The sequence below is a fragment of the Xyrauchen texanus genome, chromosome 39, assembly GCF_025860055.1.
Source record: "Xyrauchen texanus isolate HMW12.3.18 chromosome 39, RBS_HiC_50CHRs, whole genome shotgun sequence".
NCBI classification, from domain to species: domain Eukaryota; kingdom Metazoa; phylum Chordata; class Actinopteri; order Cypriniformes; family Catostomidae; genus Xyrauchen; species Xyrauchen texanus.
The window spans coordinates 8077286-8092930 of NC_068314.1; the positions used below are offsets into that span (position 1 = coordinate 8077286).

The 15645-nt window shown below is 40.6% G+C and overlaps 1 protein-coding gene across 4 annotated transcripts in view; it reads left to right on the forward strand.

The window, feature by feature from the left end:
* LOC127632964 (ERC protein 2-like) overlaps nt 1-14973 on the forward strand; it is a 127493-nt gene extending 112520 nt beyond the window's left edge. For all 4 annotated transcript variants that reach the window (XM_052111811.1, XM_052111814.1, XM_052111812.1 and 1 more), the window contains 4 exons: nt 8621-9144; nt 10379-10442; nt 10583-10774; nt 10859-14973. In XM_052111811.1, coding sequence (XP_051967771.1) covers nt 8621-9144; nt 10379-10442; nt 10583-10666 — 672 coding nt within the window. In that variant the 3' untranslated portion in view covers nt 10667-10774; nt 10859-14973. The remainder of the gene's footprint in view (nt 1-8620; nt 9145-10378; nt 10443-10582; nt 10775-10858) is intronic.
* The last annotated feature ends 672 nt before the right edge of the window (nt 14974-15645 follow it).

The window sequence follows — 15645 nt, forward strand, 5'->3', positions numbered from 1 at the left end:
AAGACACGCCCTTAAAAGGACGCTCAACGCCGCTGTGTTTTTGCTCTTTAGAGGAAATTACTCTTTTAAATAAAATCACTCTTTTATGAATGAAAGACTCGTGAGAGATCTTTCTTATCTGCAACTGTCGATGCGCTCAGGGGCAGAAAGTGCACAGCCGTGCAAACAGGAGAAAGCCGCTGTTGTGCACCGTAGAATCCAACAGCATGCAGCAGAGGATAGCTGGAACTCAGTGTGTAATACGCAGCAGTCTGCAAACACGACCATCGGCTCCGAAGAAATTTTCTGAATGAACTCCCTTATTTGCGCCGCTTAAATACCCGTATGTCCGGGGGCGGGACATGCAAATACTGGTTGCCAACTCTCATTGGCCTTTTTTCATAGATCAGAGGTGGATATCGGCGCTCAAGAGAGACCCCTAGTGTCGCTTCTCTGACACAACGTGGAGAGAGCGACAGAAGGGGAAACAGTACTACTGTACTGCTCCTCCTAGAATTTTGTAATACTATCCAGAGAACAGGAAACTTTCCTTTATCCTGGCAAGATGCAATAATTATACATATAATGAAACAAGGCAAGGACCATTCTGACGCTATCAATTATCGCCCAATAGCACTGACCAGCTGCCTCTGTAAAACTATAGAGTGAATGGTCAATGACAGTCTGGTGTGGATACTAGAGTCTGACCACATGATCAGTGAATTCCAGTGTGGGTTTAGAAAAGGAAAAAGCACAGTGGATTATTAGATTGGAATCATTTGTACAGAACAGTATTATAAAATAAGAACATGCTGTAGCAGTTTTCTTCGATCTGGAGAAGGCTTATGATACCACTTGGGGATATGGCATCCTTAAAGATCTAAACGAAATAGGACTCAAATGCAAATTACCGATTTTTATTTCCAATTTCCTGTCCAATAGATGTTTCCGTGTCCAGATAGGAACTACTCTGTCAAATTCACATGTACAAGAACTAGGGGTCCCTCAAGGAAGCATTCTCAGCAACTCATTTGCACTCTTCAGTATTCAAATAAATAGTATAGCAAATGTTATAATGCCCAATATGTCTTGCAGTCTATATGTTGATGATCTGTGCATTTGTTACAGAGGAAAAAATATGAATGTAATCGAACGACAAGTACAATTATGCATCAATAATATAAATGAATGATCAATCAAAAATGGGTTTACATTTTCTAAAATAAAGAATGTTTTGTATGCATTTTTGCCTTTTGCGGTCTCTACATCCTGACCCAGAGTTTTTTTTTGGGATGTAGAACCCATCAAATTTGTTGAAGAACTTGTATTCGATAACAAACTTACTTTTATTCCAGACATGAAAAACCTGAAGAAAAAGTGTTTCAAGATATTGGATTTTATAAATGTGCTGGGAAAATCTAAATGGGGTGCTGACTTCAATGTACTTTTATGCCTTTATAGAGTACTAGTCAGATCCCGCTTAGACTATGCATGCGTTGTATATGGCTCAACATGTAAGTCCTACATTCAGATTCTGGACACCATACGTCAAGGACTATGACTGGCATTAGGAGCATTCAGGACCTCTCTTGTTCAGAGTCTTTTCACAGAAGCCAGGGAACCTTCACTCCAGAACAGACATTTGAAATTGGCACCACAATATGCAGTGAAACTTAAGGCAAACCAAAGCAATCCAGCCTACATGACAGTTTTTCACCCCGAACGATCTTACTTATATGAAGCCAGACCTAGATATATCAGACCTTTTGGAATGAGGATGAAACCTTATTTAGAGAACCTGGATATCAATTTGGACAACTTAACCAAGCAAATTTTTGTCCTATGTCTCCATGGGCTCTGAAAAGGCCAAATATCATTTTGGCAAAAGACAAAACACAGAGACACATCCTAATGAGTACCACCAGCAATATTTAGATACAAGATGTGATTTTCCACTCTTTTCCATCTTTTCTTTAACTTTTAAAAATAGACATGATCAAATAGTATATACTAGGTGTTGAATAAGTCATTCAAGACTGACACATGGATTTTTATTAAAAGGTAATGAATCTCCATCATGTCTTCCCTGTCAGACTATACTTACTATCATACACATTTTAGTGGATTAAACAAAGGTTTTATTCAGAAACAAGCTTAACAGATATTTAAAAAAATGTAAATGAGTTTCTGTCTAAAATCAATCTAAAATTCCTCATTTAATTTGTATGTTTTTTGATATTTAATCTATTCTCGTCATGTGGATAGCCTTGTTGCTGACATGGTGCTAAAAATTAATAAATAAATTAATTAATACATTTTACATTGAAACTTGTTTGAGTCAAGATTAGAGTCTCTAGTATGGCTGCCACCTGATAGTCGACCAAAGGTTAGTCCATGAGAAGAGTCTTGATCGACCAAGTTTTGATTGGTGGTCTGATCCTGATGTGCTGTAGGAAATGTGCTCTGCTACTGACCTCGCCCTCCGGGCTACGAAGGTCACAGCACGGGCACTTGGACAGGCGATGGCCACCCTTGTGGTCCAGGAACGACATCTGTGGCTAAACTTGGTCGAGATGCTCGCTTTGTCAATGCCCCCATCTCCCAGCTCAGTCTATTGTGCGACACCATTGAAGACTTTGCCCAGCAGAACGAACAGGTAGCTCCTCCTCAACCAGGGCCCAGCTCTCAGCCCCAGCGTTGAGCTACCTGCAGGAAGCGGATGCCCCCCATCTCACGAACCTCTTTGAGGACGCAGAAAGCTCCCAAGCGTTCCTGAGATGGACCACCCAAGGCACGAGATGTTTGAAGAGGAGCTGGTAGCCAGACCATTCCTTCCCCAGGTGAAAATCCTTGTTTTCCTTATTTTCATTTGCCGCACCCCCTTTGGCTGCGGTACCCATATTGTCAATAAGAGAGCAATTTCCTCATTCCTTGGGTCACCTAGCAAACGGCATTGTCGCGGTGCCCCGGAATCAAACTCTTACAGGCAATGTGGCACTATGGACGTAGAAACTTCACCACCACACCCACTACTGTACAACGTACACAATCCCGGCTGGCCGGTTGTGATGAGGCCAGAGGACGCCTCACTAAGACCTCCTCCTCAGTCACTAACCCGCCCCCTGCCGGGTACGCGGAGCTAGGTAAGTGCTTTGAGTCTTTTCTCAGCACATGTGCCTCAGGACGCAACTTTGCCTCCCGACGCAACACTACCTGCTCCCCGCCGCTGCAAAGCCCCACCACGTATGTCAAAAGCGATCGTCCCCTTAGCGCCCCTAGCGCAGAGCTTGGGCACGTGGCTTACGCTTTCCAACGCGTTGCGCTGGCTGGCCAGGACCATCCGACTTAACTACGCGATTCAGTCTGCGTGCAGAAATCGCTACACTTTTACTAAAGGATGTTAAAGAGCCTGTCCATCCAGCCGAGATAGAGAAGGGTTTCTACAGCCTTACATCATCGTACCCAAAAAAGGAGTTGGGTTGAGGGCAATCTTGGACCTGCGAGTTCTCAACCGGGCTCTGCACAAACTCCCGTTCAAGATGCTCACGGAAAACACATTCTAACATGCGTTCGGCATTAAAATTGGTTCATAGCGGTAGACATGAAGGACGCATACTTTCACGTCTCGATTTTGCCCCAACACTGACCCTCTCTACGGTTCGAGGGCGGGGCATACCAGTATGTCCCTGTCCCCTCATGTCTTCACGAAGGTCGCAGAGGCCGTCCCTGTCCCGCTAAGGGAAGTGGGCATCCGCATACTCAACTACCTCTCGAGAGGCACTATGCGCTCACAGGGACCAGGTGCTCAGGCACCTCAGTCGTTTAGGGATTCAGGTCAACTGGGAAAAAGCAAGCTCTCCCTGGTTCAGAGCATCACTTTTCTAGACATGGAGCTAGACTGCTGACAGGTGTCCCCCTACAGCAGGTGTCCAGACGCATCGTGTTCACCACAGATGCCTCCAAATAAAAACACTGGGGTGCCGTGTGCAATGAGCACGCAACCGCCGGCCCCTGGATGGGCCCACGGTTACTTTGACACATCAAACTGAGTTGCTGGCTGTATTTCTTGCCCTGCGGAGGTTTCTCCCGCTGATCCGAGGCAAGTATGTCTTGATCCATTCAGACAGCACCGCGACTGTAGTGTACATAAATCACCCCAAGAGATTCTCAGACCTTAATTAGCTTGTTAGGGCTATGACTTCTTCACAATTATAATTTGGACAGGCCAGGTGATGCAAATTTCAAAGCTTTATACATACTCTTACTCCTCAAAGCTTGTCCCAACAATCAACAGCCATGGGCTCCTCTAAGCAGCTGCCTAGCACTCTGAAAATTCTAATAATTGATGCCCACAAAGCAGAAGGCTATAAGAAGATAGCAAAGCGTTTTCAGGTAGCCGTTTCCTCAGTTTGTAATGTAATTAAGAAATGGCAGTTAACAGGAATGGTCGAGGTCAGGTTGAGGTCTGGAAGACCAAGAAACCTTTTAGAGAGAACTCCTTGTAGGATTGCTAGAAAGGCAAATAAAAAAGACCGTAAGGAAGATTTAACAGACTCTGGAGTAGTGGTGCACTGTTCAGTGACACCTGTACAAATATGACCTTCATGGAATACTCATGAGAAGAAAACATTTCCTGCATCCTCACCACAAATTTCAGCGTCAGAATTCTGCAAATGAACATCTAAACAAGCCTGATGCTTTTTGGAAACAAGTCCTGTGGACTGATGAATTTAAAATCTATATTTGTTGCCACAATGAGCAAAGGTATGCTTGGAGAAAAAAATTATGCAGAATTTAATGAAAAGAACACCTCTCCAACTGTTGGCATGGGGTGGATCGATCATGCTTTGGGCTTGTGTTGATGCCAGTGGCACAGGGGAACATTTCACTGGTAGAGGAAAGAATGGATCAAACTAAATACCAGCAAATTCTAGAGGCAAACATCACACCATCTGTAAAAAAGCTGAAGCTGAAGATGAAAAGAGGATTGCTTCTACAACAGGGTAATGATCCTAAAAACACCTCAAAATCCACAATGGACTACCTCAAGAGGCACAAGCTGAAGGTTTTGCCATGGCCCTCAGAATCCCTTGACCTAAAATCCATCGAAAATCTGTGGATAGACCTCAAAAGAGCAGTGTATGCAAGACGGCCCAATAATCTCACATACCTAGAAGCCTTTTGCAAGGAAGAATGGGCTAAAATCCCCCAAACAAGAATTTAAAGAAATTTAGCTGACAACAAAAAGCTTTTACAAGCTGTGATACTTGCTAGGGTGTTGCATGCAGGGTCAGTACTTAGTACTGCCCGAAGTACTTCTGCTTCAGGCCATTTTCCTTTTTTGTTATTTTGAAACTGTAAAAGATACAAAAGTAAAATTGCTTAAAATATAAAAGAAATGTGTCATTTTAACGTTATGCCTTTTTGGGAATCAGGCCATCTTTTGCTTGCTTAGCTATTCACAGCAACAGAAATTTTTATCAGGGGTGCCCAAACATTTGCATGCCACTGTCTGTATGTATGTGTAATCCATTTCACAAGTGAATTTGTCAATCAGTTGGAGATTTATTATGAGGGCTTGTTTAATGAACAATTGTGTCAGATATTTTAATATATTTTTTTAAACAAGCCAGGGGTATACATAGTACACAATACTACAGATATATTTTACAATAATACCAAGACATTATATTCATTACATAGTGCAATGCTTTTCAATGCATTGGAGTTGTTGGAGGTACAAAGAGTATTTAAATAATATATTTAAAATAAATTCTCCAAAATACTACTGCGTGGACACATTCCCAAAAAAGATGAGGGGCAGATTTATCTACAGCATTACAGAAGGAGCAAAGTTGATCTATTTCAGGGAGCATGTTTCTTAAATAAAAATTGACTGGGTAAAAATGGTGTAACAGTTTAAAGGACACCTCCTTAACCGGTAATTATATATTTGTGAGGTAAAGACCATATGATAGGGTGACCACCTGGCTATTGCTCTGTTGCAGGTCAGCAGATTTTGCGGGACAATGCAGGACACGAGGGAGAGATAACTTACTATTATTGTAATAGGTGAATAAATATTAATTTTATATTATATGTATTTTTGCAGTGATGTTAAATGTTAATGACGGCGCTGTGAATGTCACTCAGTTTCTACGAGGTCTACGATACAAACTAATTATAAGCACATCAATTACATTATTAAAGACTAGAAAGATTAAATGCGTTCTTACCAGATTTAGTGCATCTTGAATTTTTTTTTTTTTTTGTCTGATCTGGCTGCTTCGAGTAGGGCCATCTCATTCATTATGACTGTAGAACTCCTGGCAGGTGTAGGTGTTCACTTTCACCAGGAGTTCACTTTTGATGAGGTCCACAGATGCTCAGTTCCTTGTCTCTGTCCACGCAGCAGTCATCAGTGAAAACACCCTCTACACGAACGCGTTGGTGACAGGAATGCTCAAAGCCAAAGATATCAGAGCTGTCATGTTTGGGGCACTGAAATGTTTCAGCAGAGCTGTCCGTGAAACTTCGGTGGCATACCCTGCACTCTCCTTTTTTAGGGTCACCTGTAACTGTTTTAACCATGTATTTATTTTCTCCAATTCTTTATTATACGAACAAAGACACTTTTTCTTCTCGGGAGCTCCGGATAGACCCATTTTTCTGTTGCAGTTTTTTTCCCCAGTGTTTTCCCGCTCTGGCAAGAAAAAAAGGCTGCGCTGCGCATGTTCAGTGTTTTCTTATTAACTTTTTTTGTGGCTGGTGTGCCGTTCCTTCAGTTGAGGGAAAGCAGTGACCGCAACGTTCAATGGCGCTGTGTATTGCTCTTTTAAGAGGAAAATACTCTCTTAGAGAAAATCACTCTTTTATACAACACTCTTTTAGTATTGCGCTGTCGAAGCGCCCAGGGGCAAACTGCACTGCCGTGCAGAGAAGGAGAAAGCCACTGAAGTGCGCCGTAGATCCAACAGCAGTAATTGCTCAGAGGTAGAGGAACAGGTGTGTGACTCGCAGCATACACAACCATCGGCTCCAAAGAAAATTTCTGAATGAAACCGACACATTTCCCCGCCTTTATACCTGTATGTTTGTGGGCGGGACATGCAAATTCTGTCTGCCAACTTCTCATTGGCCTTTTTTCATAGATCAGAGGTATATTCGGCGCTCAATAGAGACCCCTAGTGTCGCTTCTTCGACACAACGTCAAAGTGAGCGATAGACGGGGAACCTGACATTTAACACAAATTGGTAATCACTTATTCTGCTTCAAACAGTAGCAATTCTTTAATATCTTTGAAAGAGTCAGTGCCATACATTTTGCAAGCTTTGGCAAATATAATAAAAAGTTTAAGACTAGTTCTTCCGAGGTGCTCATTGAAGCAGTCTGTTAACTTTTAAAGAAAACTTGAAGAACTTGATGATAAAAACCTGCACAATTGTTTCACAAGAGATACCTAAAGCATGCGAGGGAGTCCGACTGAATCTTCTTGCCATTTTTGCTCTAATATGTATCATAATCACAGTGAATGGTCTGTGGGCATTCCATGGACATGCTGTATAAGAATGAGATTAACCTTTAGCATTAAGCAAATTTAAATATACCTGAGACTTCCTTGCTTTATTGTAATGTTGATTGTTTTACAAGTATAGCAGCCAAAACATATGGGAGAGCAAAATAAATGATGAACCACCTTTTAATTAAACCCATATCTGTAACACATTTTGATATAATTATTACGTATTTTATTACTATTCATATACATTTTCAGAGAAATTATAGCAATCTAAAACTCCACCACACCAAAAAAATGTTTTTCTAAATTCCTGCTTTGTAAATAAATAAATAAAAACACTAATACGGTGATGGTATTTAATGGTTTTATTAAAATATTAATTATAATGGTTTATAAATAGACCTATGAAAAATGCATATCTGTCGAACACTTATTTTAATAGATTATTAGAGGAGCTCATCCCACTGTGGTGTTTCAATAAATCTCAAACATGTTGAATACTGTGTTTTTCAGCTCTCCATTCTTAAAACTCGTCCTCTAGAAGACGAACATCTAAAGATTCACAGACTTTTAGGGAAAAACATTATTATAGCATTTTATTTGATTGAGTGGCCACGTGACCAGTGCACAGTGTAGAGGGAACATTACCTCGACACTGAAAACATGTTCATGGCCATGAACTATAGTTTGAGCGCTTAAGTTTTCTCTGTAGCAAAGTAGACATAAGTCTAATTGAACTTTACTGATTGTAGGCCTAATATATTGACTCATTGTGCAGGTTTTTTTTTTTATTTATTTATTTTATTGCAATGCTCTTAATGGATTTTTCAAAATCTTAAGGATTTTCCAATGTTCAATATTCTATATTCAACTGAGGGTGCTCCATGTAGAACTGGGCCTGGATAGGACCATGATGATTTCAGAAAGTCTCACAGAAATTCTCAAATTTCGCATCTACTTCTTCATCAGAAGTCTTTGTAAACATGAATTTCTCTGCAGTTTGTGCACTCTGACTTTCAAAATTTGCATAGAAGTCAGCCAATTAAATAGGTTGATAAGTTACACCACCACCACCACGGTTCTCTTGTATTTATCCAGTACACTTGTTTGTATCCATTTAGACGCAGAGCAGGATGAAACTGATTGCCGACAACTACGAGGATGACCACTACCACCTTCATGCTCCACCCCCCATATGCAACCCCTCCACCCCCAAACCCAACCCCAGATCCCCTACCCACAAGGCCCACAACCTCACCAGCCCCCTTACCCACACGCACCACATCCCCAACACTCTCAGCCTCCACCCCACCACCCACAACAACCCCCCCAGCCACAATATCCCCACCCGCAACACCCTCAACAGCCTGGTCAACACCCACACCTGCCCAGACCCCAACAGCCACACCCTCAACACCCTCATACCGGGGTCCCTCCACAGCAGCATCCACACCCCCAGCACCCCCACGGGCCCCCACCTCAGCAAGGCCCCCACCCTCAGCCCCTCCCACACCCGCAGCAGCACCCCCATCACCCCCCACACCCCGGACCTCAGGGCCCACACCAACGACAACCTCCACCTCTACACCATCGAGGTCCAGGCCGTGGGCCGCCCCATCCCGGACACCGACCCACCCCAGACCAGGTTTGTATGGTAACTCAGGTAAACTTAATTGTTTTGCTATAGTTGTAAATAACAAAATATGTGTAAATTTAATCCAATTAAATTATTTGTTTTTTATTCAATTTAAAACCTGGCTCTGTCCATTATATGTCTTTTATCTGACCCTCTGTAATATGTCTTATACAATCTATATGTCTTTTAACAGCTGTGAACTAAAAACAGCAATGCATGTTATGGCTAGCCCTGTTGAAAAGACCAGCATATGTGTTTTGAATGCTGGTATTCTGGTGACCACTATTTTATAAGGATTAATTAAATAAAAAAGTGTAGGATGCAGTTGCTTCAGGCTTATGGTGCAGATGGTAAGTTAACTTGTTTTTGGAAGTGCATCCTTTTCTTATGAAGAATATATAAACATTTAAAGGTTTTGGCTGTTGTTTGAACAAAGAGATATTGCTATTCAGTGATTTTACATAATTACTTATTTCTTACTATATAATTAAACTGTGTGATTGAGCCAAAATCTGTGGTCTCAGTTTTGTGTTGTGCCAAACTCTGTGGTCTCAGTTTTGTGTTGTGCCCAGTTTTCGCACCAAAATGCCACACGCATAAGTGCCACAACTGATTAGTGAATTCACCCCTAGGGTTTTTAACCAGCAAGACTGTATTACTGTAGTTGACCAGCGTAACCAGCAAAAACATGTTGTCTCATTAGGTTAAACAGCAAAACCATCTTGGTCGGCCAACCAGACAGCACCAAAACAGAACTAATCTGCATTGACCAGTTGTATCTCCAAAGTACCTAACAATACATATGACTTGATTCAATACAACGAGATGAATCACGTCATCAAAAACAACTATAAATTACTTAATATTCCAGGTCATTCAAATATGCTGCTTCAAGGGTTTGACATCAATGATGTGAACGGCATTGGTCTTTTGCACGTTGTAATGATCGAGATGTACCAAATGGGAACAAGTGATGTACTGTAAAATAAGTGTGAATGAGATTTAAGAGCAACACCAGAGGACAAGATTATTTTATGTATCGATTAACTACTGTGAGAAATAAAATTGCTACATAGGATTGAATTGGTGCAGCCCTAGTTTAAACTGGTCTTTTCAGCAGGGGTTGGATCTGTAATAAATCTGCCTCTCACTTACTGTAATTCAACAAATCATATTTCTGTTATCTCAACAACCTGCTTTTTCACCTTTAACTCATCTACTTCTCATTTCATGCTGACCTCAGGATGATGAAGAAGGAATTTGGGCTTAAACATTTCAAAACCAAAGCAATGATATTGTTTTATGGGGTGAGATCCGTAACTGATTGGTGTCTGTTTACGTGTTTAGGTGTTTTACCAAACAAAATTCTGATGACTGCTCTTCTTATTATATTTTCTCCTTGTCCTTGTCTTATTTTCTTTCTTCTCTTTTCATCCTTCTATAATAGACAATTCAATCACTAATGGAGGAACAAAGCCATGCCATGCAAATAAAATTACACATTGTCCACTTAGCCAGTCTTTATCTATAATCAGTTTCATTCTTTTGGATGGGGCCCCACTATATCCATGCATTAAGGAAAGAGGCAGAGCATTAGTGTGAGTGGGAGGAGCAAAGCTGGAGATGACCACCTGAGCAGGTAAATGTTACTGTAAATTCACTAATATTACTTTTAGCCCAAACTCTCAAAGTGATTCTTTTTAACCATGTTTTGTTTTTACAGATGAATAAAAAACAAAATAGACAGGAAGACTGGATTATAGAGCAGTGTCACTTCCTGGTGCAGTCCTTTTTCAAAAGACGTTTGCCTTGAAGACTCTCATTGCTCAATCATCATAAGATGAGAGACATGCTCAGCTGCAGCTGCTGTTATCCTGGTTGTTACATGCTACCAGTGCATGCATATAGTGTCTGGCCCCTCCCCTTCATAGTCTGGCCCCACCCACTCTAATCTAGCCCCACCTCTTGAAAGAAGCAACAAATCAATCCACCTAATTGACTGCACTCATTCAAGCCTTGATAACGCACATCACATACTAACCAGATTTGCCCATTTGTTCTTGCTTGAGCTCCACTCCAAACCCCAGGACTAGTCTGCATTTAAGTTGTCATGCACCTATGTACCTCCAACAGGGACCATTTCAAATGGTGCTTTAACTGGTGTTCAGGCCCAAGAGATGGAGACAGCCATGGCTACAATCTGCAGTTAATTAGATTTCTAGTAATCTATGGACATCAACTGATCAGGCTGTCTGTGCTTTTGTCTGTAACGCTGTAATGCTCCAGGACATCATCGTGCAAGTTCTGTTCAATTCTATGGAAGTTAATTGAGATGTTTTTCCAACCTATACCTGCAGGTTGTAGTTTTATGTTCCACAGATCACAGGTAGGTCTAGAATGTCCCAGAGCTCACAAGAGTGATTGGTTAGACTTGTTTGCAGGGCCAGTTCACACTGAGTGTCCCATAAACGGGATGGCTTTCCTCCTTTAACTTACCACCCCACCAGGTATTGGCGAAGCTACCACCAGGAGCTAAAACGCCCAACCCAAACTTCTCATAGTGTCACAACATGGTGGCGAGTGCCTATTTATATATAGATAGTAGATATATACATAGAGAAATAATAGCTAAATAAAGTGTGTCTACTGTAGACAGACAATTGTGTCAGATATCCAAGAGAACGGTTTCCATTTTCTTATGTGTGTTACCATCATCTGTTTGGCCCTCACAGTGCTCCTGTTATAAGATCTTGGCACTGGGGTCTATGCAAAATATTAAACAAATAACAAAAGGTCTTTTTGCAGGAACTATGGTGGAATTTACGGAATCTTTATCTAGAAAAAGCTTTATGTTGCACCTTGCAAGAACAAAACAAAATTATAAAAAGCAATGAGATCTGTTTGAAATGTCTACAACATTATGGACTGAAACCTGAAATTGAGGGTAAGAAGCATTATCAACATTGTTAAAGTGAAAAATTTCATTGAGATGGCCAATATATTGTTAAGATAGCTTACGTTGTCTTAAATGTGTCATTTCACTGCTGTTGTCTGTAGTTGTAGAGTTCTCATTTGGACTTTTGCAAAATCGTTCAGAATATGGCCAAGATCTGACTGTTAATATTGAACTGTTTGTGCTTCCATGTTGCATTTAATGCTCTTGCTTTCCAAATGCCTTTCAAACGACTTCTGTTGAGTCTCTTGTTTTTGAATGTTCAGTGTCAGTCTTACATTGCTTATTCTCTGGAAAGTTCCTGTTGCATCCTAGAACATTTAGCTGGTGTGGTTCTACAACAAACAGTTGCTGATCCAGAATATCTTTACTGTGTGATTCCCTGTTCTGTCTCTTGGATGTTTTGAGTCCTTTTTTGCTAATGGCAATTCAGTTTCAAACACAATGAGTGTTTTAGCTGAAATTCTAACTCTGTGTCCTAACTAGGCACTATGCAATGGGCGACAGGTGATAAAACAGTTTTCGTCCTAGCCAGTCGTGACAAGCGATGGGCAACGGGTGATTTCTGTCATGTCCCACTGGACAGACCAATCCTAAAATGAAATCTCACTGGCCAAAACTTCTGATTGGCTGTGATTGTATGTCATGCAATATTTTCACTTTTAGGCCAGAAACATATGCAGATGCAGGCACTTGGCCAAGGCATTCTCAACGCATGGTCTGGTTAATGCTGAACATGCGTTCTTGCATTTCTGTGCAGTAACAAATCTCAGTTCACAAGTGGTCAAGAGAGTTATCTTCAAAAGTCTTTGCCATTAAACTGGTTGTGTTATTCGGGTAAGTTGCAAGAACTACTGTACAGTGACTTACTTGCTCAGCAATATTCTCTTCAAACTGTTGCTTCCCCATGACAGTGGTTGTCTTGAAAGAGAAAACTCACCGTAGAAGCAAACAGTTCAAACAGTTCAAACTAATGTCCGTCATAGCGCCCCTTGCAGCAACATTGAGTGTTCAGCGCCTACTAGCATTGTTAAAAATTGCATTCGGACACATTTTAGAACACAACAATGCACAAAATTGAGCTTGTGTAGCTAGATGCGTCTGCGTTCATGTACTTGCATAGGCCTTTAAGGTGTAAGCTCAATTTCGTTCATTGTATGTTTTTACTTGCGTAAAGTAGGTTTTGTTTTTGCGTGTCGACAGGCAAATTGTTGCATCGCTTCTGGTTAGGACTGTTTAATGTTTTGTTGTCTGTCTGTTGTGCAAGTCTATAATTGTACTATTAGACACAGCAAGAGGACAAAACACATCAAACCTTACCTTCTTGGAGGTGTATTGAGGTCCTTTTTTAACTATTGAATACTTGAAGTAGGGCTGATCTCCTGCCTTGGTAAAAAAAATATGTTATATAGAATAAAGCAAAAAGAGTGATGATGATGCATGATTATTTACATTATGTGCCAACACTGGGCTGTGGTGAAGACAGGTCTAATAGATCTAAATGCGAAATACTGAAGACTTAAATAATGAGATATACTGTAATAAAAAAGAAAACAAGTTCCAGCCCTGTAGGGACTTTAAAACTCTGACTTATGGGCCTCTGGTTTGAGCACAGGTCCAAAATAAAGAGAACAAAAAGATCTCTCTATATATTTATTTTTGTTGTGTGCCAGTTGCATTGTTTATTTTATTCATGATGTCAAAAAATACAAATAAACCACTGTGACAAATGCCAGAAAAAAAAGAGTAATTCTAAGAAAATATTGTTTTTACTTTTTTTTTTTTTTTAGATGTTTGTTACATTGTTTTGTTTTTATATTATTGTTCATTCTTTTTTTTTTTTTTTTACATGTCAGTTTGGGGCTGTATTGTACAATTAGTTTTTCATTTTATTTCTTGCACAGCAGTGAAAACTAGTCTGATTTGAGCGTCAGCATGCTGAATGATACAGTGTGAACGTTGGGTTCATTTTCCATGGTGCATCAGTTGGCATTATGATGGTGTAATGTGTTTGAGAATGGTGTATCCTCACCCCCACCCACTGCCAGTGGATTGCCCGTGCATCAAAATAAACGTGTTCGCATGTATTCAGGGTGCAGATTTGAGATGCTGAATGAGTGTGGAATATTCTTGCATGATTGTGTCTTTGTATGCAATTGTAGGTTTGTAAAAGTGTGTGTGTGTGGGTGAGAGAGAGACAGCAGAAAATAAGGTGCGAGAGGTGTTCAGTGTGAAATCTGTGTCATGTTTGATGTATTTAAACACTGTTGGGCTTACCTCCGAGTCCTCCTCAAACTCCCCTGATGTTTGCTAGTGTATGTGTTGTAACCCCAACTATTCTTGAGTGTCAGTTGGCTTGTTTATCCATTAAATAAAAATTACTTTCTTTCTGAGATATACATTTATTTGGATTAATAATAATAAACAAGTTTATTAGTTGATGTCTAAAGTGTTACACTGTGTCCTGATAAAGAATACACATTGGATTGGTATATTATTGTTACATGGTATTTGTTAGTACTAGGGCTGTCAATTTAACGCGTTAAATTGACAGCATTATATTGAAAATACCGCTTTATAAACATAATTAATCATGCCTTAAGACTGTAATAAAGAATCTTCCTTCCATCACAGCAATTCAATCTTAAAGTAGCCTAAGCACAACTCAAGCTGTACAAACAACAAACCATTCTGACAGCAGACAGATGATGAGGATTCGTTCAAATACAACTGCAGGGAGTGCAACTCTGATATACATATATATTTGTGTGTATGTATGTATGTGTGTGTATATGTATGTATATATATATATATACATATACATGTATACACATACATACATACACACACACATACACAGTATCTCACAAAAGTGAGTACACCCCTCAAATTTTTGTAAATATTTGATTATATCTTTTCATGTGACAAAACTGAAGAAATGACACTTTGCTACAATGTAAACAGTGTAAATTTGCTGTCCCCTCAAAATAACTCAACACACAGCCATTAATTTCTAAACCACTGGCAACAAAATTGAGTACACCCCTAAGTGAAAATTTCCAAATTGGGCCCAATTAGGAATTTTCCATCCCCGGTGTCATGTGACTCGTTAGTGTTACAAGGTCTCAGGTGTGAATGGGGAGCAGGTGTGTTAAATTTGGTGTCATTGCTCCCACACTCCCTCATACTGGTCACTGGAAGTTCAACATCGCACTTCAAAGCAAAGAACTCTCAGAGGATCTTAAAAATAATTTTTGCTCTACATAAAGATGGCCTAGATTATAAGAAGATTGCCAAGACCCTGCCACTGAGCTGCAGCAAGGTGGCCAAGACCATACAGCGGTTTAACAGGACAGGTTCCACTCAGAACAGGCCTCGCTATGGTCGACCAAAGAAGTTGAGTGCACATGCTCAGCATCATATCCAGAGGTTGTCTTTGTGAAATAGATGTATGAGTGCTGCCAGCATTGCTGCAGAGGTTGAAGTGGTGGGGGGGTCAGCCTGTCAGTGCTCAGACCATATGCCGCACACTGCATCAAATTGGTCTGCATAGCTGT